Genomic DNA, 26,601 nt, shown 5'->3' with positions numbered 1-26,601 from the left:
TGGAACCGCACAGGGTGAAGGAGTGAAAGGACAAGCTGTTTCCAAACTTCCGCCCGCCTTGCCTTCGGGGGCTGGGCCTCCGCGAAGCCAATCCACTCCTCGCTTCAGGGATAGACTGCTCCCCTTTTTCTTCGGGGACCATTTGTTGATTTTTTGGACTGCGAATAACCAGTCCTTTGCCTACATCCGTGAGGGGCGTGTACTTACGCCCGGGAAGTCGAACATTTTCTATGATCTAACGCCTCTCATTGGCTTCCCCTCCTCCGCTGAGGCGGTGCCTATCTCTTTCGCGCTCCCTTTTGGGATGTGCAACTCTCAGGGTTACCAACCCTGAAAGCCCCAAGGAGACAGGGAGGCGTGTCCTCAGAACGAAAGTCTCCATTGGCTTTACTGCTCGTTGGAGGGTGGGATGGTGCAGCTGCTATTGTTGTTCATTGGTCTGGTGATTCCATGGGGTGGGACTTGGCTGGGCCTAAACTCTATCCGCTGTCTCGGGCCGGTTTCAGGGCGAAGCTGTCATGCGTTCCGGGGGCCGCGGGCGGCCCCGGCTACGGCTTGGGGAACGCAGCCTCTTGGAGCCACCCTCACCGCCCAAGCGCCGCCTGCTACCGCGGGCGCACCTTTTGCCCGTGCTACTGCTGGCGCTGGCGGTGGCCTCGGTGTTCTACACCATTTGGAGCGGCTGGCACCGCCAGACTGAGGAGCTGCCGGTGGGCCGGGAGCTGCGGGTGAGGCCGGGCGGGGACGTGGGCACTGCGGAAGCCCTCATTCTCCGCCTGCCCTCCCTCAAGGTCTCAGGTTGACGTGGCTTTATCGTGTGGCTCTAGCCGCAGGTGTCGCCGTCTCCGTCATTAGAGCGGATATCTATTTCCGACGGAATGAGGCTTCTGGTTTGCTGTAATAGCGGTTCCCCCCGTAAGAGGAAGGGTTTGAAGGAGTAAGACTGGGAGTTCTGGATTCTAATCCTAAAGTCAACTATTTGGAAGAGTCCCTTCCTCTCACTGAGCCTCGATTTCCCCATCAGGATTGGGGTGGGCTGGGCCGGATGGGCTTGTGGGGACTCTCCCGTGTCTAGGATTTATCCTAGAAACCTCCGATGCTAGAGGCTGAGATAGGAAGAGGAACCGAGGCTTCTTAGGGACAACAGCCCCCGGGGTAGGGTTGGAATGAGGGTTGCTTTCATGCTCTGCTCTTCTTTTCCCCATTCCACCTCCTTCCCAAGGGCCCGTTGATCGGAAGCCTCCCCGAAGCCCGGCTGCGGAGGGTGGTGGGGCAACTGGACCCGCACCGCCTCTGGAACACTTATCTGCGCCCCCTGCTGGTTGTGCGGACCCCGGGCAGCCCGGGCAATCTCCAAGTCAGAAAGGTAAAGAACCCCACCTCCAACCCCTGACCCCGCAGCCTATCAAGGAATGGGAAACAGGTATTTTGCCCTCTGCCTGGAACTAACCTGACTCTAGAGTTCTATCCTGGTAACCACCAGACTGTACTGCCCTCACGGAAAGCTATGAGGTGGGTACCAATCTGATCTTCATTATGCAGATGGGGAAACTGAGGCCCAGATCTGTTAGATATTTTGCCCAAATCCTACAGCTAATAAATGGTATGCCTAGGGTTTCAGCCCAAATGGGTTGATTCCAGAATTGGTGCTGCAACATCTCTATGTTGCCTCCTAGAAAGCATTGAGAGTTATCTGATCACTGCCTGAGTTCAGATCTACCTCAGCCACTCAGAGTGTGACCTTGGACTAGTTTCTTAACTTCTCTGTGCCTCAGTCTCTTAATCTGCAAAATGGAACCAATGACAGTCCCTACTCCATAAGGTTCGTAGAACAGAGCTTGGCACAGAGTGAGTGCTATTGAAGGGTGAGCTGTGATTAGTCATGGCATCCAGAGGCAGGGTCCCTCCATATCTGGCACTTAGTAGTGCTCAGCAGAAATGCATCAAGGGAATGATTAAACCAAAGTAGGATTTGTGAGTCAACCTGACTGCTCTGCCTGGTTCAGGTCATATGGCTCTTCTACCAACTTCCTCCCCAGTCCCCTCCCACCCTCCCACCTCTCTCTTGCCACTAGTTCCTAGAGGCCACGCTGCGGACCCTGACGGCAGGCTGGCATGTGGAACTGGACCCCTTCACGGCCTCAACACCCCTGGGGCCACTGGACTTTGGCAACGTGGTGGCCACGCTGGACCCAGGGGCTGCCCGTCACCTTACCCTTGCATGCCATTATGACTCCAAGCTCTTACCATCTGGGTTGGCCCCCTTTGTGGGGGCCACGGATTCAGCTGTGCCTTGTGCCCTGCTACTGGAGCTGGCCCAAGCCCTCGACCTAGAGCTGAGTAGAGCCAAGGAGCAGGTAAGGAGTGGGGTTAGGGTTGGGGTGGAAGGCAGGGGCTGTCTCTGCCTTGGTCCAAACCACCACCCTCCCTTTCCTAGTCATCTTCCTCCTCTCCACGCCAGAGCCATAGGGTCTTTCTAAATGTCAGATCCTGTCCCTTCTCTGCCCCAAGCCCTCCCATGGCTCCCACCTTGTTCCATGTATAAGCCAGAGTCCTTCTATTAGCCCAGGAGGTATGCCCTCTCACCTCTCTGGTTTCATCTCCCACTCCTCACCCATTACTCACTCCACTCTGGTCTCCAACCTCCTCCAGGTACCTCAAGCCCAGAGAATTCACTCTACCTCAGGACATTTGCACATGCTGTTTGCTCTGCCTGGGATGTGCTTTCCTCAGCTCCCACCCTTCATTCAGGTCCACTCTAATGTCACCTCCTCCAAGAGACCTTCCCAGCCACCCTAAAATAGCTCCCTGTCACTATCCCATTGCCTCATGGTACTTTTTGTTGATTTGTTGGTGTGTCTCCCCAGCTTGCATAAGCTCTGGATAGGCAGGCCCTTGGCTGCTTTTATTTCCTGCTCTAGTCCCTGGGCCCAGAATATTGCCTGGCATCAAGCAGGATATCAAAAAAATGTATGGAATAAATGAATGTAAACACACATCTCCTCACACTCTTCCCCTGCTCAGATCCTCTCTATGGCTCAAAACCCCCACTGCCACTGCAACAAAGCCCAAACTCCGTGGCCCTTGCTGGCCCCTTGGGCTTCTTCTTAAACCTCTTTGACCCCTTCTCTGGCCTCAGTCCAGATCTATGTTGCTTCCTCACCTGGGAACTCTCTTCCCTCTCCTCCATTTTGCCAGGCCAGTTCCACTCAGCCTCAGCATAGACATCCCTTCCCGACGGACCCGACATGCTCCCCAGGCCAAGTTCCCCCGACCCATTTCCTAAACCATTACAGGATCCTGTCATTCTTGGAAGCATCTGCCCAACTGCATTTCATTATTTGTATAATTTATTTGTGGGTCAGTCTCTTTTGCTAAATGAGCTTAAGGTATGACAATAACGATCAGAGCTTAGTAACCCTTATTTAGTTACTATATGCCAGGCACTGTCCTAGGACTTGGGTTTGAATCCTACCCTACAATTAGAACTCTGATTAACCCCATTTCTACATAAGGAAACCAATGCTTTGAGAAGTTAGTAACTTACCTGTGACTGCTCGGCTGCCAAACATCCCAGCCAGGATTTGAACCCAGATGATCTGGCTCAGGGTCTATACTCTTGGCCACCGCACTCTACCAGTGAGCAGGCTGAGTTTGCCCTGTTTGGCTGTGGAAGTTGGCAGGAAATGTGTGTGGCTTGTGGCTGAGGTCTGGCACTGAGCTGGCCCTGATCACTGGCCCCCCAGGCAGCCCCAGTCACCTTGCAGCTACTTTTCTTGGACGGTGAAGAGGCACTGAAGGAGTGGGGACCCAAGGATTCCCTCTATGGCTCCCGGCACCTGGCCCAGCTCATGGAGTCTGCACCCCACAGCTCTGGCTTCACCAGGATCCAGGCTATTGTAAGCTCAGGCCCTGCTGGGTTCCGGTGAAGTGGGAAGAGGGTGAAATGAGGTTGGCAGCACCCTGCCTGGCCTCTCCAGTCCTGACCTTTCTCCCTAGGAGCTCTTTATGCTTCTTGATCTCCTGGGAGCCCCCAACCCGACCTTCTACAGTCACTTCCCTCGCACGTCCCGCTGGTTCTATCGGCTGAGGAGCATTGGTAAGGGCGAAGGTGGAGGCAGGGACCAGCCTGGGATGCTGGAGGGAGGGCCAGACACCTGTCCTCTAAGGGGTCATCCAGCCTCTAAGGGGTCATCTACCTCCCCAGTCTCTCTCTAAAGCACAAGGGCAGAAACACAAAACAGTCCCACAGCAGTCAAATGTTGTGATTACAAACAGGGGCTTGAGTCCAAATTCTACTCTCCTTACCAGTTACGTGAGCTTGGGCAAGTGGTTTCATCTCTCAAGCCTCAATTTCCTATATATAAATAGGGTATGGTGGTAATGATTATTGGGGTAATCCCTAGACTCAGAGGGATTTAATGAGACTGGGAAGACAGTAAGCCAGCAGGAAGGAGTAATTAACACTCATCTTTGTTGGGATGACCAGTGCTTTACCCCCAGGCCCCCTGCCCTCCTTTGATTTGTGCATAGGGGAACCTTTGACCCTTGAGGAGCTGACCCTTGCTCTCTAATCCCCCTGCCTCCAGAGAAGCGCCTGCACCGTTTGAACCTACTGCAGTCTCATCCTTGGGAAGTGATGTATTTCCAGTCTGGGGAGCCCCCTGGCTCTGTGGAAGATGACCACATCCCCTTCCTCCGCCGAGGTACTTGCTGCAGAGAGGAGTGGGGGGCAGGGGTTCAAGGGAGCCACAGATGGGACCTGGCCCTGGCCCCTTCCCAGAGGTGGGGACTGCTGGCAGGTTGCTTAACCTATTTGTACCTTGATTTCCTCATCTGTAAAATGGGGACGATAGCCTCCATCTGAGAGTTGTTGAGGGGATTGAATGTGTTAATATGTAAAAACCTTGGACCAGCACCTGGCACTAGCGAGCATTCAGGACGTGTTAGCCCTTGCTGACGGTGTCTCAGTGATCGCAGTTTCTTCTCGTTCTTGCCTTTCAAGGCCTTGGCAGCCCAGCATAATCACCTGAGCTTCAAAAAATACCTAGTCACATTTCAAGCCTACTGAACCACAATCTTGGGCCTCTGCATTATTTTTACAAATCTCCTGGATGATTCTGACGCACAGCCAGTGTTGAAGACATCTGGTCAAGAGGTTCAGAACATAGGTGTTTAGAATTGGACAGGTCTGGGTTTTAGAAGCTGTGCCTTACCATTGGTGGACCTAGGGCAAATTGCTTAGTGTCTCTGTGCCCCCATTTCTTCATACATACAAACACATGTGTATGTATATATTCTTAGTCACAGGGTTGGGAGGATTAAATGAGATTAGGTATATAAAATTCCATTTTACACAGTACTTGGCCAAGCACTAAGTGCCAAAAACTGCTTTTTAAATTTTCACTCTATAATGTACGCATTCAACAAATAGGCATTTCTTGCAATGCCTTTACTGATTCAGTCAGTGACTACTTCCCAAGGCAGGTACTGAGCTAGGTGGCAGGGAAACAGGGATGGGCCTGGCTCCTGTAGTAGGGGGGCAGACATTTACCAAATGTGGACAGAAACAGAGGGAAGCGCTCTGAGGACAGGAACCCACTGCAGTGCAAGGTTTAGGAGCGCACACTTTGGAGACAGGTGGCCTGGGCTCAAATTCTGACTGTGCTGTTTCCTAGAGGTGGGACCTTAGGCAAATCACTCTGCCTGCCTCTGTGCCTAGTGTCCACATCTGTAAAATGGGGATATCATAGTACACCTTCTAGGATGATGGTAAGGATAAAATTGCCTGTGTGTGTGGCCTTAGACTCAGACCTGGAATAGGACATAAATGCTAACTGTTAGTAAAGAAGAGAAAAAGAGCCTAATAGGTATGCCTGGCAAGGAGGGTCAAAGACATCCTTCCCTTCTTCTGGTCTTTCCATAATCCATCAAGTTTTGAGTTTTTCTAAGTTGTTTCATGAAGACAATAAATATACCGGGTCTAAATATACTGGGTCTAGTTTTTAAATGAGCACGTACCTTCACACACTTAAAATCATTGTTCAGAGTTCTTTAAGTGCCACAACAGAGTATCTTCTGTTGAAGGGGACCAAGCAAGTTTCCCCAGGCGTGGGCCTGGGCTCCTGGGGCGGCTGTAGGCCACGCATGGGGCCTGAGCTGCCTCTCTGTCCCGCAGGGGTCCCGGTGCTCCACCTCATCTCCACGCCCTTCCCCTCCGTCTGGCACACGTCTGATGACTCTGAGGCCAACCTGCACCCACCCACGGTACACAACCTGAGCCGCATCCTCGCTGTGTTCCTGGCTGAGTACCTGGGGCTCTAGCGCCCCCTGCTGACTCTGAGGGAGAAGCGCCCAGCGGGGGACGTGGCCGGGGCCCTGCAGCCAAGGAGCTTGGGCCAGGCCGGCCTGGGGTGTGCTGGCTGGTCCTTGGTGACACCCTTGGCTCTGCTTGTGCTGTGACTGGAAGACCCTCTTTCTTTGACTCTCTCAAGCTGCCACTCTTCAAAGTCATGGAAGAGACAGACCACTGTGGAGTGAGAGCCAAAGGAATGAACTTGGCCCCTGCCCTGAGGGAAACACTTGGGCTGAAGGTTTACAGGGACCAAGTGCCAGTTCTCAGTTTTGGTTGGCCAACTGTGGACTGGCGTCTGGACCAGCAATACCCACAACCAAATGAATTCTCTGTGGCTTATGTTTTTGTGTTGGTTCCTTCTCCAAAATGGCAGCCTTGCTACTGCACCAGTCCAAACCCAACTCCCACAAAGATGCGCCACGCGGGGCCCACAGAGGGTGTGCTCGGAAGCAGGAACAGAGGAGATGGAAGCCAAGACTTGGGAACTCCAGATTCTGCCAGATCCAAGTGGCAGTAAATCGGTGCTTCTGCAAAACATATTCTGCAGAAACTAGCATAAATAGGTGTTGCATGAACGAGGGGTTTGAAGCGGGGTGAGACATTAAATGAGTTTCTTCATTGCACCATGTGAATTTTCAAAAGTAAGAGAGAATGCAGTGTTCCCCAAAGTATTTCACCATGGAACCCCTTTATTGGGAAGCACCTCACAGAACTAGTGTACCTCAAAAGATACTTCGGCAAACGCTGGGTTTTGTTAGTTTGAGGGCACTTATTGTAGGAATGGATAAGACATATCTACATTCACTGTAAACTAGTTAAATAATCCTTTTCCTTTCAGCTGTGGGTATGCAAGTGAGAGCTGGTGTGTGTAACTGCCAACTCTAGTGATGGCCCCAGGAATTATTTCTCCTGCCCTATCTGATTTTCAGGCTCAACTGGGGTGCTTATTTTAAAAAAATGCTCTCCCCAGGGTCCCACCCCAGATCTACTGAGTCAGAACTTCAGAGAGGGGCCGGGACTCTGTAACAAGTCCCCGAGGAAGTCAGATGATTAGCAAACTTTAGGACACGCTGTCCTTAAGGATGCAGGTTTGGTGCACTCACAGCTGCTCAGCAAACCTACCCCAAAGCAACCCATACAGTGGAGGGTGCCTAGAAAGGGAGTCCTGTGCCGGGTTCCATACCTGCTGATTTTGTGACTCTAATAGGCCGCAGGGATGCCAGGCCAGGATGGAGGGTCAAAGAGTAAAGGTGCACATTGGCCTTCCAAGCCAACTCAAGGCTGGAGAGGACTCAAGAGAACTCATGGGCTGAAACTCAGGCTATCGGATGAGAGAGGATAAACAGGTCCTTGATTCACGTTCTTCTACAGCAGCTGACAGTTATGGGGCATCAACTGTGTGCCAGGCCCTATAAGCACTTCGCAGATACCAACTCATTTAGTCTCCCCCCAAATCTGGAGGTAGGTACAATTTCGGTTCTCATTTTGCAAATGAGGTGGCCAGAGCTGAGGATTACCAACCAGTTATTTACAGAGCCCCGATTCTCACCCACAGCTCTGCTCCCAACCCCCATCTCCTACCTGCCCTCCAAAAATCACCTGTGCTGGACCTACAGATTGTTGACAAAAAGTAGCTCCCCCTAAGGCTTTTAACTGGGCCCAAGTTAGAGCGGGGTTGGGAGTGGGGGCCGGGTACCAACAGCCTCCTAGAGATGGAATTGGCAGAAGTCGAGTTCACAAGGGCAATTGACAGACATCAACCAGGGTGGCAAGAGGGTCTCAATCACAAGGAGAGTTCCTGTCTGTGCATTCCTTGGCTGGCAGGCATGGTGCAACCCCTTAAAAGTGCAGCATGTCCCCGTCAGCCTCACAGCCATCCAGAAGTAAGTGACACCATCACCTCTGTGTTGAGAGGGGAAGCAGTGTGTTCAGTTACATCCCTGGCCCTTCATACCTCCCTGCAAGCCATCTTGCTGAGTGTACTGCACACTAGGCACTGGGCCAGGGGCCTGGGCACATTTTTCACTTGAATTTGGGTTAAGGATCATGAGCCCCATTTTACAGATGAGGCTGCAGACGCCTGGCAAGGGGATGACTTCCCCAGCTCCCAACCGTCCCCCAAACTTAGGCTGCCCCAGCTTCCTACTATGAAGGGGCCACAAGGTGTATTTGATGAGTACAACTGTTGAGGACTGTAGGTGCAACGGCTCACATATCAGCCTTTTGAGGAATTGTCAGTATTCTCATTTGTCAGATTAAGAAACTGAGCTGCAGAGAAATCAATTACGGACGATCACAGCTGGACACTTTCCCAGCATGTCTAGATTATTTGTCTCTTTATTTATCCTGCCTAGGACTCGCTGGGCTCACTGGACTTTTACCTGGCTGGAATTTGTAACCATCGTGTCTTTGAATATTGCCATTACACCATTCTCTCTTCGGATTCTAGAATGCCAGTTCAATGTGTTAGACTTCCTCTATCCTCCATAAACATTCTTTTTTTTTCTCTCTCTCTCTCTCTCTGTGCTACTTTCCAGACCCAGCTCTAGTTCAATAAATCTTTGTCTCTAATTTGTTGTGTCTAATTTGTTGTTTAGCCTAGCACATTGAGTTTTGACTTTGGGCTATTGTCCACCTGTGGGTTTTTTCCTTTCATTTCCGCTAGGCCGTTATTTAGGTCTGGTTTCCCTGCAGTTATTTCCAAGCTCTTTTTTTCCCCTTCTAATCTGTGGCTGACAGTTCCACCACCTGAAGTCTTTGTGAGTCTGTTTTTGCTCTGTTGCCTCTGCTGGATCTCGCTCATGCTGCTTTATTTCCATGCGTATTTCGTTATTTGACTGTTACTACTCACTCTCTAAAAAATTATTGGTGGGGATTCGAGATAATAGCTCTTTCTACCAGAGGATTTGTTGGTTTCTGCCAGACATCTCAGCTAGAAGTACCCTGGGACACATCGGTGACACAAACCCAAGCCAAGGACCAGCCTGTGGCCACAAATTCTCAAGGTCCATTTTTTGCTTTCTTTCTCTTAGTTCTGTGCTTCCCTCAGCATTTAAAACGTCCTCTCTGCAGTCTTCTGGGTCAGCCTTATCTGAGCGTATAGTTCGGTGGGATCTCAGCTCCTATTAGATTTCTCCCCTTGGACAGGCTTTGGCCTTGACTTCTGCCTGCTTGTCCCAGTAAGGCTGCAAATAGGAAATCCAAGTTTGTTCACATCAGCAAGTGTCCTCAGATCAGAAGTGGCTTCAGGGCCCCATGGACCTTTCCCTTAAATTTCTGGCTTAGTATATGTCCTTAACTGTACTTTATTGGCTATTTGATGCTTTTAAGATTTTTTAACTTCCTGTTTTCTGCAGGAGAGTCTAAATAATCTGGCCTTCCCTCCATAGGAAACTGAAGTCCCACAAAATCAAGCCAAGATTCAAACCTAGGTCTCTTTGATTCTAAAATCTAAGTATTAAGTAACTACCATGATATACCTTTGTCTCCTTGAAAATTCTGATTCCTTGATAAGAATGTCAGGGACTATTAGCCACCACTCAATATCCATTTTCCCCTCTTCTTTTAGTAAATAATTAACTGAATATTTTAAAGCTTCAATTACAGGGATCTTTAGTACGAGTTTTTTGTTGGGCATAATGCACCTGGCTAAAAGACTGCGTTTCCCAGTCTCCTTTGCAGCCCTTCCATGTGCCTAAAGTTCTGACCTGGGAGGTGTGTATAGAAGTATAGGGTAGTACAACTGGAAGGAAGGGAACTTTCTATAAAATGGTGATGGGTGGAGCTCTAGCAGCCATCTTGGACCATGAGGATGAGGCCACAGCCAAAGAATGATGAAATAACGAGCTAGAAGAAGCTTGGGTTCCCAATGACTTCAGGGCCACCATAATGCCCAACACTGGGTTTCTATAGAAATCAAAACTATCTTGTTTAAGCTTCTACTATTTTGAGATTTCCAAATCCAAACTGACACAGATGAAGAGTCAAAAATAATCTCAGGCTGAGGGACTTGGCTAAAGATCCTTCTCTCTCGACTTTCTCCATCTCATCATGACTCCCTTCTCTCCCCAACCCCCTCCATGAACAACACACAAACCAGTCTGAGCCCAACCTTATAAATATTGATTTTATACAAAGGACCAATTCAAAATTGGCCAGATGCCACATGTTAGAAGCTTTCCAGAACCACAAGGATGAAAAACCAAAACCAAAAAAAAAAAAAACAAAACAAAAACCCCAAACCCCCACCCAAAAAAACCCCAAAAAGAACAAACAAAATGACCCCCCAATGAAACTGCCTGAAAATCAAGGTCTTGGTTGACCAAAGGATTCTAAAGAAACACCTGTGGCTGAGGGTGGCGAGACCTCCCCCAGCAACACCTGAACAAGTATCCAGAGTGGAAGGAAAAACAACTCAGAAATTCAAACCCACGGTCCCTGCCCACCGGCCCCCCCACGCTGTCAAGAGCGAGGCAAAAGGCTTCACAGCTTTTTTTGTGGGGCGAGGAGGGGGGTAGTGATGGCAACAGCTTACATATTGGGAGGAGGGGACTTTTTATACTTCAATTTTCAACTTTTTTCTCCCTCTCCTCCGTTAGGGGAAGCAGAGAGACTGGCAGCTTGAGGTTAAGGAGAAAATGGATTTTTGTTTTCATGGGGGAGACGTCTAGAAGTGACAGGCTGCCAGGAAAAGTGCCAAATCTGATCCGTGATCTGCCAGCCCCCCGATTCCTAAAGAGGTGAGCCCTGGTGGAGTAGGTTTCAGGAGAAGAACCAACCGTGGGCTGCAGCCTCTTGGGGAAAAAACAGCTCCTGAGACCAAGAACTGGGAGACGGAATGGAAGGGGGCCAGAATGGGGGAACCCTTAAGTAGTATGAAAATTAGCTGCCGTCTGCTCCCTGCTGGTGGGTCCCTGGGGCATGGGGAGTGGCAGGGAGGGTGATGGGGCTGAATGGAGAAGAAATTGAGATGCTGATAAAAAAAAAAAACAACCTACCCTACTTGAGGGTCTCAAGAGTAGAAAACCAGTAGGGGTCAAGCCAAGTGTTTTCCTGGGTCATCGCCCTGAACCCATCTCAGTTCTGGAGTGGGGCTCAACGCTGCCCGGACTGGGGGTATGGGCTGGCCACCCAGTCCTGACCCTCGGCTCCCAGCGGGAGGGGGTGGGGGTGGGCATGGTGGGCTCTTCCCCCCCCCTCCCCCGGCTTCACCTCCCCTCCTCCCGGCCGGCCCGTCCCCCGCCCCCGCCCGGCCCATTGCAGGGCAGCACCCAGTTGTTATCGTGCAGCCCCAGGCAGCAGCCGGGCGTCTCGCGATCAGCTCGGCGGCAGCACATCCAGTAGGAACGTCCATAAGGCAGGTCGTGGTGGTAGGGCTTGGGGTGCCAGCGGCAGAGAGACACATCGCCCTTTTCGTATCTCTTGCGGCACTGCTTGCAAGGGTCATCGCGGTAGAGTGGGTCGCGGCTCCAGCGTGAGTCTGTGGCCCGCACGCCGAACGCCTCAATGATACCCTTGAAGTGGTGGCAGGTGCACTTGAGGGCCGCCAGGGCCCGCGTGGGCAGGAAGCTGAAGATCTTGACCAACACATGCTCAGGCAGCAGCAGCATGTACTGTCGGGGCTCCAGCAACCGCTGGATCTTGAAGCGGATCTCCAGGAAGTCATGCGACACGTGCCGGTACAGGCGGCACAGGGAGGTGTCCGCCGTCCCCTCAGCATCGTCGGGGCCTGGCGCGGTGGCCGGCGAGTCCGCTGGGGGTGGCTCGGGCGGCCCATCTGGCCCACGGGACTGGAGGAAGAAGAGCTGGCCAGGTGGGGGTGGCTCCTCGGGGCTGACGGTCAGGCACACCGTCTCCTCCTTCACGTTTTTGGTGCCGTCCTTACCAAAGAAGATGCACTCGTCCACCACACCCGTTACCACCACGTCCACATGGAAGCCAGATGCTCCGCAGTCCCGGGCAGGGGGTGGAGGGGGCGCCGGGGGAGTGTCCTCAGGCCTGGCAGGGGCTGGGGTCTCACCCTCGCTGGCTTCATCTGCCCTGGCCAGCAGGAACTCCACGTTGCTGGGGAGGGCATCCCGAGAGGGGCTGATAAGCTGGTACAGGTCGCAGGTGATCTTGTCCTTGGCCCGGGCCCCAGGACCTGGGCTGCCAGGGTAGGCACAACCCGGCCGGCCCCCGCTCCCATTGGGCAAGCTGCCATCTGGTGTCCGGGGCTCTCGGCCGTTGGAGATCCGGAAGGCGATGCGCACTTCCCCGGGGCCTGGCCCAGGCCGCTCCTCCTTGCGGAGGCCCTTGGCTGGAGGGTTGTCCCGCTGGGCCTCAAAGTGGGCCACCGCCTCAGCTACACGGCTGCAGTCCCCGCCACCAGCCCGCCGCTCCGACCCCAGCCCCTTGGCAGGTCCACCCTGCTCAGCCGACACAAAGACCACAGGCGCTGGGGTGCTGGGGCGTGGGTAGTTCTGAAGGGCCAGGGCGGCCCGCTGTTCCACCAGGGCCACCATCTCGGCCACAGAGAGCAGGTCCACATCCTCGCTGGCTGAGGCTGGGGCCCCCTCAGCAGCAGGGGACCCCTCCTGTCCCCCTGGGTCTGGTGGAGCCTTTGTAGGCTCAAGACAGCGCCTCCTCCGCTTGGCCTTGGAGCTGTCACTGCCCCAGTGCCCCTTGACCTTCATGGAGCTGGCTCGGCTGCCCCCACCACACTGGTGGGCCACAAAGAAGGCCACCTTCTCCTTTGTATTCCCGGGCTTGATAACATACCATGTGTCCAGCAAGACTCGACCCTCATCGCCAGCAGCTGCTGCTGAAAGAAGCGGACCAGGCTGGGAGGCAGGAGCCTCTGTGGCCAAGGCTGGAGGTGTGTTCTCTGAGTGGGCAGGCCCATGGTCTGGCTCCGCCCCGTTGCCTGGCTCCGGGCAGGCTGACGGCTTGAGGGCTGCGGAAGGTGGGCGAGGCTGGTTCTGGGAGTAGGTGCCAAAGGGCCGGGGGCACCACAGCTGGAAGGGCAGAAGGCTACCTCGGTCCATTCTGGGGAAATGGTGGCAGACAGGCTGTGATTCACCACATCTCAGGACCTAGATGGTGGTGGGAGAATCCACAGGCCACCTGGAGACAGGGAAGAGGTGGTAGGGGAGCTGGGGAATAGCCTGCCCTCCCTATATCCCCCTCACCTCAACCTCTCCTTCCAGGGGGTAGATATACCTCAGTAGTAGAGTTCGTGCTTAGCATGCACGGGGTCTTGGGTTCAATCTCCAGTACCTCCATTAAATTTAAAAAAAAAAACAAAAAACCTAGTCCCACCTCCCTGGCACAATGAGCAAAATGGAAGGCGGCAGAGGGGATGAGACTTGCTCTTGTAAAACCCAGGGTGTGATTGGAGCTGGCAGCTTGCTCCAACCTCTGCTGCCTGACTGGCTTCACTCACAATCCAGAGGCTTCCTGCTGCCATAACCTTGAAAGAGAAGTGAAAGGATCAAATGACAGATAGCTCCCCCTTTTTCTATTTGCTCACCCAGTAACAAGTTCCTGAAAAGACAAGAATTCCCAGCCCTGCACACAGCTGTGGCAACCTGAGCCCACAGAGGAAGGAATGAGGTGGGCTGGGCGGGGAAAGAAAATCTGAGGTCAGAGCCAGACCGGCCCTTAAGAATTCAGTTCTTCATTTTGTCCGGTTCATGAGGTTCTTTGAGGATCTCTTCAAGCTGTGTATCCTCATCCAGAAAAATGCACACGCTTGCATGAGACTGTGCAGGTAACTTCCTTAAGCACAGCCACAGACCCCTAGTATGAGAAGGCCTGTTCTAGTCTAGATACCTCAAGTTGCTCACAACTGGCTGAGTTTGAGGCTCAGAGTGGGGAAAACTTGTATCACACAAAACCAGGCCCTCAAACTTAGTTTCTAGAGTTTCCAATTTAGGGCCCGTCATAAGGACCATTTTATTTTGCAATGACTTTGTGTACAAGACCTAACCTGGAGGCAGTTCTGCTAATGAGTCCAACATGACCACGTTCCACCGCAGGACCAACAGTCTCAATCCCACAGTCTCAATCCTTCCCTGGCCCATCTCCCTCAAGACATATTAATACCAAAATATCCTTCAAACACTGAACCTTCCGCTTGCTTACTGACCAGCAAAAGCAGTTTGCTGTCTCCTGGTCATACTACTTTGAGCCATAGGCCAAATCTGACCCACTGCCTGTCTCTGCAAATAATATTTTATTGAAACATGTTCATTTGTATATGACAGCTTTCATGCTACAATGGTAGAGCTGAGTAGTTGCAACAAGAGGACATACAGGCCTGCAAAGCCTAAAATACTTATCATCTAGCCCTTTATGGAAAAAGTTTGCTGACCCCTGCAGTATATACTGTTTCTCTAAATTCAGGCAATACCACAGACACAACTAAAACCCCTGGAGTTCACTTCATGGCCCTGGAAACACCACTCAAGATCTAGACAGCCTCCAAATACACACAGACACCAGAAACAGAGAGTCCTAATCCTAAAAACCCTTGCCCCAACAACCCCTAATCCCACCTACCCCTACTTACAGGCCCTGCTAAAATCCCACTTTCTTGCTAAAAGAAAAAAAAAAAAAATCACCACACAGCCCCTAAAACCTATACATGGCTAAGTTTACCAACCACCAACATATCTTAATGTCCAGGAATAAAAGTTAGCAGAGCAAAGGCCATTCATTCTCTATAGATGCAAATATATTCAGACCCCAAATACCCCAAATATCCCAAAATATCTAGACCCTTTCAAATGCTATGTTAAACTTGCAAACCTAAAAATATCCCTTCCAGCACGGAAAGCCTCAATCTCAACGAACCCCTCACAGATCCCATGCCTACCAAGAACTCAACACACAGCAATTTCCCAACTTCACAGATGCCCCAAAAGACCAGTTTCCTGAAATACTCTCCTCAAACTCTTTCCAAACCTCCACATGTATTCCCTAATTCCACAGAAGCCCCCCAACCACAAAGTAACTCACTAAAACATAAAAGCTCCCTAATACACAAAACTAATCCCAAGCCCTATATTTCTCAAATTCAAAAGAACCTCCCAAATACTCCCAAAGAAATGTCGCAAATGTTAATAAAGAGGCGAGTGCTTATTGCACGCTCACTGGGCGCTTACTAGGTACTGTTCTAACAATTCCTGCTAATCCTCCTCCGTCTCTATGAAGCAGGTAGTGTTATTAGCCCCTGTTTCCACGTGAGGCACAGAAGGTTGAATCCCGTCGGGAGTCAGACTGGCAGGAAGTCAACGGAGCCGAAAGCCCACCACTGGGGGTCCGGATTGGTACCCTTGGACTCTGCTTCTAAGTCTCCGTGACTCCCCAAATCCTATGCCCACCAAACACCCCAAACCACAAAGGAGACCCCCTACAACACAACCGAACTTTCCACACTACAAAAGAATCCAAATCCAAGTCCCAAAGTGCCCCCTAAATTCAAGGGAACCCCAAAGTACCCCCACACCCACGCAAAAACTTCCCCAAGCCCTCCAAATATCGCTTAAATGCAAAATTTGTAATCCGCCAACCCCTTAGGCGACCCTCGAAACTTAGACACGCCCCCAAAGCACCCCCAACCCCCACTGCGGGCAGTGGGAGAAGGGGGCAGTGCACACGCGTGTGCACGGGAAAAAACGGCCCGCCCCCTCGCTCCTTTCCTCCTGCAGCCGCGCAGGCGGGCACCCGACTACTTTCCCTCCGCCTCTTTGTTGACAGACGTGCGCGTGACGCCCCCAGCCAATGAGCGGCGGCCGTTCGGGGCCGTGCCCATATAAGGAAGGCCTTGGCGAAGGGGCCTAACTTCGAAAGAGGGAGAAGTAGGCGGGAGGTGACGAGGTGGGTGTGGAAACGGCCTAATGCAAGGGAGCGTAGAATAATTCCCAACTTCCTGCTAAACGGAGGAACAAGGCCAGGACAGAGGCCCAAGGCCTTACAAAGGAAAGGTTTATTACGACGTTCCCTCTAAACAGGAACTCTGATTGATAGCCGAGAGTTAAAGGGCCAAGCAATTCAGGGATTGAGGCTGCAGGACGGAAGGAAGGGGGCCGAAAGATCTACAAATGCCTAGCTTTGGTAGGGAATCTTGGGAGCCGAGATTTACTGCTGGGGCGGCGTGGGGTGGGTTGGGGATTGAGCAGCGGGATCACCTCACCCTGAAAAACAAACGAGCATAACCCTGCAACGGCTCCGGAGGCACTGAGTCTAACCCTCTGGGCCTGGCATTCAAGGCCCAGGTCGTGTGGCCAAAAGGACCTCTCTGTCCCGCCCTTCCAACCAGGCGCCTCAAATATGACTCAGATTTAGCACAAGATAAGAATATGAAATATCTCCATAATGGTTTTAAAATATTGATTAACTGTTAAAATGATAATTTTTAGGATATAATTGAGTTAAATTAAAATGTTTAACTTCCTCTCTTTCGGCTTTTTAAATATGACTACTAGATGATTTTATTCATTAATTTTTTGGTAGGGGGAGATAATTAGGTTTATTTATTTAGTTATTTTAATGGAGGTGCTGGGGATTGAACCCAGGACCTTATGCATGCTAAGCCTGTACTCTAACCACTGAACTATACCCTCCATAGAAGATTTTAAATTACATGTAAAAAATAAATAAATTACATGTAAGGCTCACTTTATATTTCTATTGAACAACACAGGCCTAGATCCTTCCAGTGCCAAGGGAACTCAAGAGACACCCAAAGATGGCTCCACTGCTGGTATCTGTCCATCTTCAACACCCTGCACCAACCTTGCCTGCTACCGATCATTATGCACACCATAGCCAGGTCTTCTTAAAGTATAAACCTGACCTTGTCCCTACCTTGCTCAGAACCTGCCATGACTTCCCCGTCCCCTTGGGAAAAGGCCCAGCTACTCCACCAGTCCAGCTTCCTCCCTTCCCACTGTTCCACACCCACCCTGGGGGCCCAGGGAAGCACCTGATCTGGCATACAGAGTAGTCAGAATACCAGGGCCCTGTCTCATCCTCAGTAGGAGCTATTACCTCCATTATATAGATGAAGAAACTGAGGCAGGACAGGTTGCCTAACTAGTTCAAGGTCACACATAACGGGTGTGACTTGGAGTAGGGATATGAACCCAAGGAATCTGATTGTAGATTGCTGCTGAACTATATATTCTCTGGGGTCTCAGCTCAGCTATCTCCTCCTCCAAGAAGCTAAACAGCCAGGCTGGGTCAGGCTTCACCTCTGGGCTCCCACACTGCCTCCCTTGCTGTCTGTTCCTCAGAGTCACCAAGCTCTTCCCTTCTGTGGTTTTTGGAATGCTTTTCCCCAGATCTCTATATGGCTCAGTGCCTTATGTTATTTGGGTCTTTGTGCAAATGTAACTTTAACAGGCCTATATCTTTAACAGAGAGTTCTTCCCTGAGCTTGCTTCCTGGAAACCTCCCACCTGCCCAGACAGGGGCCTCTGGGTTCCCAAGTCCCAGCCTTGCCCACTTAAGAGTCATCACTGTCTAGGAATGGATCTGTCTTCTCCAATGGTTAGTGAACCCCTGGGAGGAGGGGAGGGAGGAAGGGCCAGAGCTATCATGGTCATCACGGTGACCCCAGCAACACTGCCCAGCATGGGACTGAATGGATCAAAGCTCCCTTCCCTGAGGTTCCATGTCCTAAACTCCATGAGGCCTGGCAGTGTAAACTCTGTTTCACACCCAGCTTTTCCATCTGTGTCCGATGTCACTGGGGCAGAATTTTCTAACTTCCCACACACTGAGCCCAGCACAAGGCCCGACACTAAGTCAGCTTTCAGAGAATGCTCCGTGAAGATCCTTTATTGTAAAACATCACAAGCCAGAGAGACTAAAAACTAAAAAATGGAAAAAGACTGACCAGGCAAATATGAACTATGAGACAAGTAGAGGACTGACACTGCCACTTAAAAAAATAATAACTAGCAAAAGCAAAATGTATTATTAGGGACAGAGATGGTGACAAAACAAACTGACCCATTGTACACAAAAATTCTCAACATATGTGCTCCTAATACTGTAGCCTCAAAATAGATAAAGCCAAAAACAACAGAACAACACAGCTTGGCAAATCTACCACTGTAATGGCAAACCTGAATATATTTCTCCATAATAATTGGTTGAAAAGATAAAATCAGTAAGAACCTGAACCACACAATCAGCACTCTTGCCGGAATGCCCCCAACAATTAGAGAATCCAGTTTTACATCCCTCATCTGACATTCAGAGGTCCTCCTGTGTGCTGGCCCTGGGTTGGGTGCTGAGGACACAGAGATGACACTGAGCTCACCAGGAAGAGCTCATGGGAAAGGGGGCAGGCATCCAAATAAACAAGCATGGCCAACATGAATATATTACAGAGAAAATGAGGATCACAGCAGCAGTTAACACTGGAGCACTCGCTGGGAGCCGGGCTTTGCTCTCAGTGCTTTACAAATATTAACTCATTTCATTCTCACAATGTTTCACTTCATTTCAAAGATTCAGAAGTGGAGGCAGAGAATGGCTAAGTGATTGTTATTGGACATGGTTCTGGGGCAGGGCTTTGAATCAAAGAGGCTGGCTGACTCCAAAGAGCAAGCAGCTCATTCACTGAGTCTACGGGGTACTTTTCCTGGATCATCTTGTTCAGTCCTCCAGGCCTTTGCACTCTCTGTTCCCCCTGCCTAGAATACTCCTCCCCAGGTATCCACAGGGCTCACCCACTCACCTCCTCCAGGTTTTGCTCAGAGATCACCTTCATAAGACCTTCCTTGATCTAACACTGCAGCTTCTGTCACAGACACTCTCCTTCCCTGATTTATTTTGCTCCTTAGCACACATTACTAATACACTATAAACTTTGTTTATAAAGTTTATGGTCGGCTCCCCTCAGTAAAACAAAAGCTCCCCCAGGGCTGATATTTTTGTCTGTTTTTTTTTTTTTTTTTTCCTTTTTCTCACTGCCATATCTCTAACTTTTGGAACAACACCTAGCGATTGTCTACTATCAGTGTGGTCCTGGAGCGGCAGCCCCTGGGATTGTGTTAGAAATGCAATCTTGGGTTCTGCGGTACACCTACTGAATCAGAACGTGCACTTCAACAAGATCTCTGGGAGATTCGTTTAAGTTTGAGAAGTAAAGCCCTGGCACATCACAGATGTGCAGTACGTGTTTGCTTGAACAAACGCCTAAGGATGCCATGTTGTCTGCCTTCTGCACAGTGGCTACTGGGGACCTCTTGTAAAAAACTAGTTGGCTCCAGCCAAGTCCACTGGTGGAAATCGTGCTCCTAGGACCAAGGCAGGATGCCTCTTCTCCAGGAGCTGACCTGGTACCCTCCTAAGCTACATAGGCTCTCTTGCTCCTGAGGCCTCCTCTTGGAGCACCTGTCATTACTCAATGACAATGACCTGGGTGTGGGCCTCTCTCCCCTCCATCCTCTGGGCTTCTGGAAGGCTGGGACCTCTCCTCAAAGGCGTAGCTGCTCCAGCCTCTGCACTTGGCTCACTGGACTGGTTTAGCTCTTCCTGCTTCATCCTTTCTATGGTAGCCAGAGTGATCTTTCCAAACACACATCAGACCATATCACTCCCCTGCCTAAAACCCTTCCATGAGAGGTGCAAGTCTGCAAAGCAAAACAAACAAACAAACAAACAAACAAAAAAACATGTCCATGAACCCTTAGAAAGCTATCAGATCAAGGAAGTAAAATCAAGCCCAGAAGATGGGCAAAAGAAGTCCCCAGATGAAGGCAAGGGGAGCTCCGAGGAGGAGAGCTGTGTAGCAGGTCTAGGGAGCCCCTGCCCCCATGAATGCTCAGAGAAAGGAGAAAGGCTGACCATGAACAAGCTAAGCATGCAGCTTAAGAAGCTGGAAACAGTATCAACCACAGAATAAACCAAAGAAAGAAGGAAAAAAATGATTAAAAAAAAAAAAAAAAAAAAAAAAAAAGCAGATGCCTGACCCCAACGCTGACTCAGGTGATACCCGCCCCTTTCCCCACCCTGGGGTGCCTCCATCCCTGAGTTGGGGGTCAGGGTCATGCCAGCCCAGGCTGGGCACAGAACAATGCCCAGGGAATGCACCTGCCAACAGTCACACAGGCATCAGTGGCAGGACCCCAGGGCTCTGCTCCTGGTCCTGCCCTTTCTTCCCTCCACTCTCTCCACCCTGCACCCCCCACTACCACTTTTTCCACATTCCTGATCCATCTATACTCCTTTATTGGATGGTTGGACTCAGGGTCTGCTGGTTTCTCTCCCCTTCACAAGCTTTCCTTTCCAATTAATAGCTCCTGGATGGTAGGACTTATCCAAATCCTCCGGATCTAGAGATCCAGGGCACAAACAGAATTCAGGCAGGGCCTGCGAGCACCCCAGCTTTCCTAGTTTTGGGGTGTGAGTTACCATAGGCAGGTTCCTTAACCCTCCATGCCTCAGTTTCCCCCACTGTAAAACACAGGTAATAACAGTGCCCATCCATGAGCTGGCTGACAATTCACTGAGATCAACCCAGCAGAGCACTCAGTGCCACCTAGGCGCCAAGGAGAGATTCCACACGCAGGTGCTGGGATTATTAAGAAAAGGTGGGACTACTAGCGGGAGAGGGTACAGCTCAGTGGTAGAGCGCGTGCCTACCATACACGAGGTCCTGGGTCCAATCCCCAGTACTTCCATTAAAATAAGTAAATAAATAAACCTAATTACTCCCCCCCCACCAAACAAACAAACAAAACCAGTAAATGAAATTTAAAAAGGAAAAAAATAGGTGAGACTACTGAAGATCACCAGCTGAGCCAAATGCTTCTTCCCTCTTTATTTCACATTCTGAAATTAAACCGATCCTAGTCCCTCACAATAATCAATTCTCATTCAACAGTCATTCCTTTGTTATTGTTAGGTATTAGGTCTCACCTAGTAATTAAACAGAATTTACAGACCAGCTACTGTGTGCCAGGCACTGTTCTGGGCATCAGGGATCTGCAGGGTCCAGTAGACAGAAATTCTTGTCCTCATGGACTAGGGAGAGGGGACAATAAATATATAGTAAATTTCAAGGTGCTACAGGGAAAGACATATAGCAAGAAAGGGATCGGGGTTTAAGGCAGGGTTTATGATCTTAATTGAGGGGTCAGGACAGCATCACAGAGCAGGTGACAAGCCAAGTGTTTTAGAAAACCTGTGTTTTTAGGAATAATTCAGCTTTACCAGAGCTGCTAGAAATATACCGTTAGAAATGGTAAAAATATCATTTTGTATGAGTAAGCTTCAGACAAGCACAGGCTGAAAACACATTTAAAATTTTAAGAAAAGGCAGAATAACTTGGAAAGCAGATACATTTTCTAAGACAAACAAAGGAAAAGAGGGGAAAAAAGTGTCACATCACCCCAGGGCACCCAGATGTGACAAACAGGAACAGGGACAAGTAAGAGGTTTGCAACTTTTCCTCAAACCAATAGGTTTTCAGATAATTCCACTGAGAACTGGAGGAAAAATGTTAAAAATCCAGCAAAGCAATGACAAGCAGGCAAAGCTGGCATGAGCGGCTGAAAGTGAATCAGTGACAGAGAAACCCAAACCAAAAAGTGAGCACAAATGCCACCAGAGCTGCAAGGCTGCCCCAGTGTTGTGACAACAGAAAGCTTCCCAAGGGCAGGGTGTCAGCCTGCACTTGGTACAAGACCTGGCACATAGAAGGTGCTCTGTCAACACTGTGGACTACTTAAGGGATGAACCCCCATTTTCCAGAAGAGGAGACTGAGGTCCAGAGGGGTTAAGTGACTTCCCCAAAGTCACACAGCTGGTGGGTGATGGAGCCAGGATTCAAAACTAGGTGTTCTGTTTCCAGAGCACATGCTCAATATACACTTTTCTTGAAAGAATAAAATTAACCAAAAGACCACACACTTATTAAGAGCTTAATATGCACTTGGCATTTTATACATGTTTTCTCATCAACTCCTTACAAGGGTCTCATGTTTGGAAAGTGCACCCATTTCACATATGAGAAAACTGAGGCCCAGAGTGGGACTGCAACTTGGCCAAGGAAACACAGCACCTGAGATGGAGATGCGGACCAGTGCCTCTCTGATGCCAGTGCTTTTAACCAGAAGCTTTCCTATCAGAGTCAGAGAACTTAGGGGATAAACTCAGGAGACCTCACAACAAATGAACCAAATTGTTTCAAAATGACTTACAAAGTTGCCAAACTGCCCAGTGAGGTCCTAATGACCAAAAAGGGGACGGGGGGGAAACACACAGTTGGTAGAAATATTTCCTATTTGCTGAAACACTTGGAGTTGGGCCAGGCTGGGCACTGGCAAGTGAATTATTTATATTTGGCTGGGGATGGGAATGGGAATGGGGACCGATTGAGTTTCTGACCACCCCCTTGAGGAATAACCCTTGGACTTGGCAGCCCAAAGGGAGAGAGTGGGGGACTAGAAGATTCAGGATGTGGGAGCAACCTGGGAGAGAAGGAAAGGAGGCAGCCTGGCTGATGTTTCCCTCACTAGTCCTTCACTACTGCCTTTTCCCTCAGGTCTGAGTTTCCCATTTTCCATTCAAAAGAATGACAACTCACATGTATCAAGCACTTATCCAAGCAGTTTACATGCTTACCTCCCTGAACCCTCTAACCTTCCTATGGTTCCTGCTCCCATTTTATAGTTAAAGAGCAGCAAAAAGACTTGCCTAAGGTCTCACGGCAGGTACATGGCAGAACTAAAATTCAAACTGAAGACTGCTTCAGTTCTCAAGTCTCCGCCCTACTCATAATATTGTACTTCAGCACGAGGAGAGGGGGCTAAATTACCGTGGCGAGAGCACAGATTGAGCTAGGATGCCTCAACTTAAATCCTGAGTCTACCATTTAATGCTGGATGACCTTGGGAAAGTTGCTGAACTCTGTGCCTCTGCTTCCTTTCTGTGGAATGGAGATAATAACAGCACCTACAACTTAGGGATGTTGTCAGACTTAAATGAGTTAATACATACAAACAGCTGAGAACAGGGCCGGGCACTTTCTAAACAGTAAGTTTTAGCTGGAATTGACTATGGGGAAACCCTGCATGCTTCAGAACTGGGGTGTGCCAAGTTTTGAGAAAACACCCCTGGGGCTGGACTGAAAAGGAGGGAAACCATTAGCACCTGTGACCTAGTCACATTCCTGGGGTAGGGAACTTCCCACCAACAGCTCTGAGACTAAGGACTTACTGCCAGCCAGGATGACGACCTTATAGAGCCTCCTCTCTTCTCAGTGGCATGTTGTTCCCACAATACAGATAAGGGCACTCAGTGTCAGAGAGGGGACACTTGCCCAGGTCATAAAGGAGTGGCAGAAGAAAAGATCTGAATGTTGAACGGTCCATGCACATAAACCACTACACTCTTCTAAATCCCACTGGAGAAATGAAAGTGTAAAAGGTCTCTATGGCCCCTTCTGGCCATATTATCCTACAGTTCTGTGACTGCCCAGTTTATCGGGAGTCTCTGGCTGGACTAAGCAAACTATTGCCATATGCAGGCCCCTAATCTCTTGCTCCCCACCCTACCCACAGTCCTGGATCCTAACTTACACACCACTCTACCACTGATCTCTCTCTTCCATCATCTCAGTTTGCCCTCTTGCCCTCAATCCGACCCAGAGGCTCCAAACCACAGCATCCCACAGCTGGCTTCTCCCTTGGAGCCTCTAGACTCCCTCATTCATCTAGCACTGACTCCTATGGCTTTCCACATCCCCCAGGCTATACCTCTCGAAATTGCCCCCTTAAGGGCCTCTGCCTGGACGTCCAGCCCCTTCTCCAACTCGGGACTCCTTTCCCCAGCTCTGAGCTCCCTTATAATCAATCCCAAAGCTCGACTCTCTCCCCACCTTCAAGACCCATCCCCAGCCCCCATTCTTCTACTATTCCCTCCGACTCCCATTTCTCCCAATCCCCTCCCCCGAGCGACCTCCCCTCATCCAGCCCCTTCTTTAGCCACTGCCTCTTCCCTCTCGCCACCAGGTCCCGAACCCCCGCCTCGGTTCTCAAGCGCCCCCGGCCCCCGCTCGGGGTTCTCACCATCTCCGCGCGCTGCAGCTCCCTCGGCTACGCGGGTTTCCCCCACTCGCTCCTCTCCAGCCTCCCCTTCCGGGTTCCCGCCCCGAAGCCCGCTGGGAATTGGAGTCTGGGCAGCCATGGACTACATCTCCCAGAAGGCAGCACGGTCAAGCTTGGAGGTGGGGAAGGACGCAAACTGGGCGGGCTGAGTCAAAGAACGACTCTAACTCCCAGGGGGCAGAGAGGGCGCCTGGCAGCGCAGGCGCAGAGAGCGCCCCCGCCAGGCGCGCTGGGAGTTGGAGTCCAGCTTCCTCCATCTTTGTCCGGGGCTCTTGGAAAAGGAATTGAGAATATTGCAAAGGGGAGTTTGTGAGGGGTGGAGAGTTGGGAAAGAGCAAGTTTATCGATTTACTTAAACTGATTAGCATAGTAATTAACAGTGCCTTGTACTTTCTCACTTTCCCATCCATTTCCTCCCTGGTTTTCTGACCACCACCCCCTAATTCACAAATAAGGAAATTAAGCCTTAGGAGGGAGGAAATCTCCATGCACTAGGAATTTGCAGACATCATAGTTAGACAGATGTTCCACGAGGACAAGCACCTTTGAGTATCTTGTTCAAGCACCCAAAACAGTGTAAATAAGTGCTTAGTAAATATTTATTGCATGCTAATTATATGCCACTCTGCAGAAAACCAAATTTATAAAAATTAAGGCAGAAAGAGCTTGAGGTTTTCTCCATGGCAACACAGCAAGAAAGTGATTTGAACTTAAATGTGTGGGACACCAGGGTCTCTATTCTCCACCAGAATGCTAGATCACCTCTCCTTAAGCTATATTTTCCTGCACATCCTCCTCATGGGCCATGAGAATGAACTTTATAAAATGGAGAGTTTGCTACATAAAGGGACATAACAGCTTCACAAGGGGGAACTGCTACTCAGGCCCAACTCCAATGGCCCTCCTCTTTAAACCTTTTCTCAGTTTATGGCTCTTTAATGCAGCCTCAGCCTCACTGCAGTTCTCACAGCCTATGCACAGGTTAAGACTTCGGTTAAATTCCCAACTTCCAGCATGGTGCTTGGCACACATTAGGCCCTCATTAGACATGTGGTAAAGGGAAAATGTGGAAATGAGACACCAGAGGGCAAATAGGGAAACTGGTCTTTCTCCCTGAGAGTTGGCAGTTAGGGAGACCCCGCCTCCCTTTAGGCTCCTTTGGTCCTGGACCTGGTCGCCGGGGGGCGTGGCCATGTGGGGCGGTGCCTACCGAAAAGGCGGGCAACTGAGTGAGCGCTGATTGGTCGGAACTTTGGCGCGCAACAGCAAAGGCTGTGTCAGGAGGCGCGAGGCCAGGCTCGCGCTGTGCTAGAAGACAGGGAACATTTCCCGGGCGCGCGTGCGCAGGCCATTGCACCCTGCCGTTTCCCCTCTCCAGTCTCGTGCCCAGCACACCCTGGCGGGAACTGGTGGGGGCGTGGCCTGGCCTCAAAAGCTCCCTGTTGCTCTCCTCCTCAGGCCTTGGGCAGGAGCCTCGCACCAAAGGGGATTCGCGCCCACCTCACGCTTGGGTTGGGAACTTAGTGGCCGAGGCCAGCCTGGGCTCACGCGCGGCCATTCTCCCGGGACCAGCGCGAGACGCTGTCTGATCCGGCTTCGAAGTGTGGGGCTGGCGCAAAACCAGAAAGGGGGCCTCACGCCATTTTGCACTTCCTGAGGCGGGTGCTGGAAGCTGAGGGAAAGGGAGCGGGGGACTAGCTGACCAGAAGGGAGCCTGGGGTCCACCCAGGAGCAACACTTTGTGGTCGTGGCCACCCTCTGGGAGTTTCAGGGGGACAGGAGGGCGGGTATGCCTTGGGTGCCGGGGCTGTAGTGGAGGCAGGACCTGGGCAGCAGAGCCGGAGTTTGGGTCTGAGGCAGGGCATAGGTTTTGGAATCCAGACTCAAGTTTGAAATATGAAGTCTCTGAATAGTGGTGCTGAGGGTCACAAGTTAGGAGCTAGGGTCTTGGGATTTGTGTTTGGACAGAACTAGTTTTGGAAATCTGAAGGTCTTAGGTTTTGTGACTGGAAGCTTTCCCATTGCAATTGGAGATCCCAGCTTGAAGTCTGGAGTATCATTTTGGGGATCTGAGGTCGAACTGGGGAGGACTGAAGCCTTAGTATAGATTTAAAGTCTAGAATCTCAATGTAGGG

The 26,601-nt window shown here is 50.7% G+C and overlaps 2 protein-coding genes across 2 annotated transcripts; one reads left to right on the top strand and one right to left on the bottom strand.

The window, feature by feature from the left end:
• Positions 1-425: 425 nt before the first annotated feature.
• On the top strand, positions 426-8,926 carry QPCTL (glutaminyl-peptide cyclotransferase like). The gene is made up of 7 exons (XM_006179421.2): positions 426-728; positions 1,223-1,366; positions 2,076-2,357; positions 3,747-3,899; positions 4,000-4,099; positions 4,590-4,706; positions 6,179-8,926. Exons 1-7 carry the CDS (start codon positions 519-521, stop codon positions 6,322-6,324), a joined length of 1,152 nt encoding a protein of 383 aa, XP_006179483.2. The 5' UTR covers positions 426-518; the 3' UTR covers positions 6,325-8,926.
• Positions 8,927-10,463: 1,537 nt separating this feature from the next.
• Positions 10,464-24,515, bottom strand: FBXO46 (F-box protein 46). Its single transcript, XM_032485770.1, has 2 exons — positions 24,428-24,515; positions 10,464-13,459 (listed from the first exon to the last, which is right to left on the bottom strand). Exon 2 carries the CDS (start codon positions 13,378-13,380, stop codon positions 11,563-11,565), a length of 1,818 nt encoding a protein of 605 aa, XP_032341661.1. The 5' UTR covers positions 13,381-13,459; positions 24,428-24,515; the 3' UTR covers positions 10,464-11,562.
• Between the last annotated feature and the right edge of the window lie 2,086 nt (positions 24,516-26,601).

This window comes from Camelus ferus, chromosome 9, assembly GCF_009834535.1.
Source record: "Camelus ferus isolate YT-003-E chromosome 9, BCGSAC_Cfer_1.0, whole genome shotgun sequence".
Classification (NCBI taxonomy): Eukaryota; Metazoa; Chordata; class Mammalia; order Artiodactyla; family Camelidae; genus Camelus; species Camelus ferus.
Note: the sequence above shows the minus strand (reverse complement) of the source record. Positions and strands in the feature narration are given on the sequence as shown.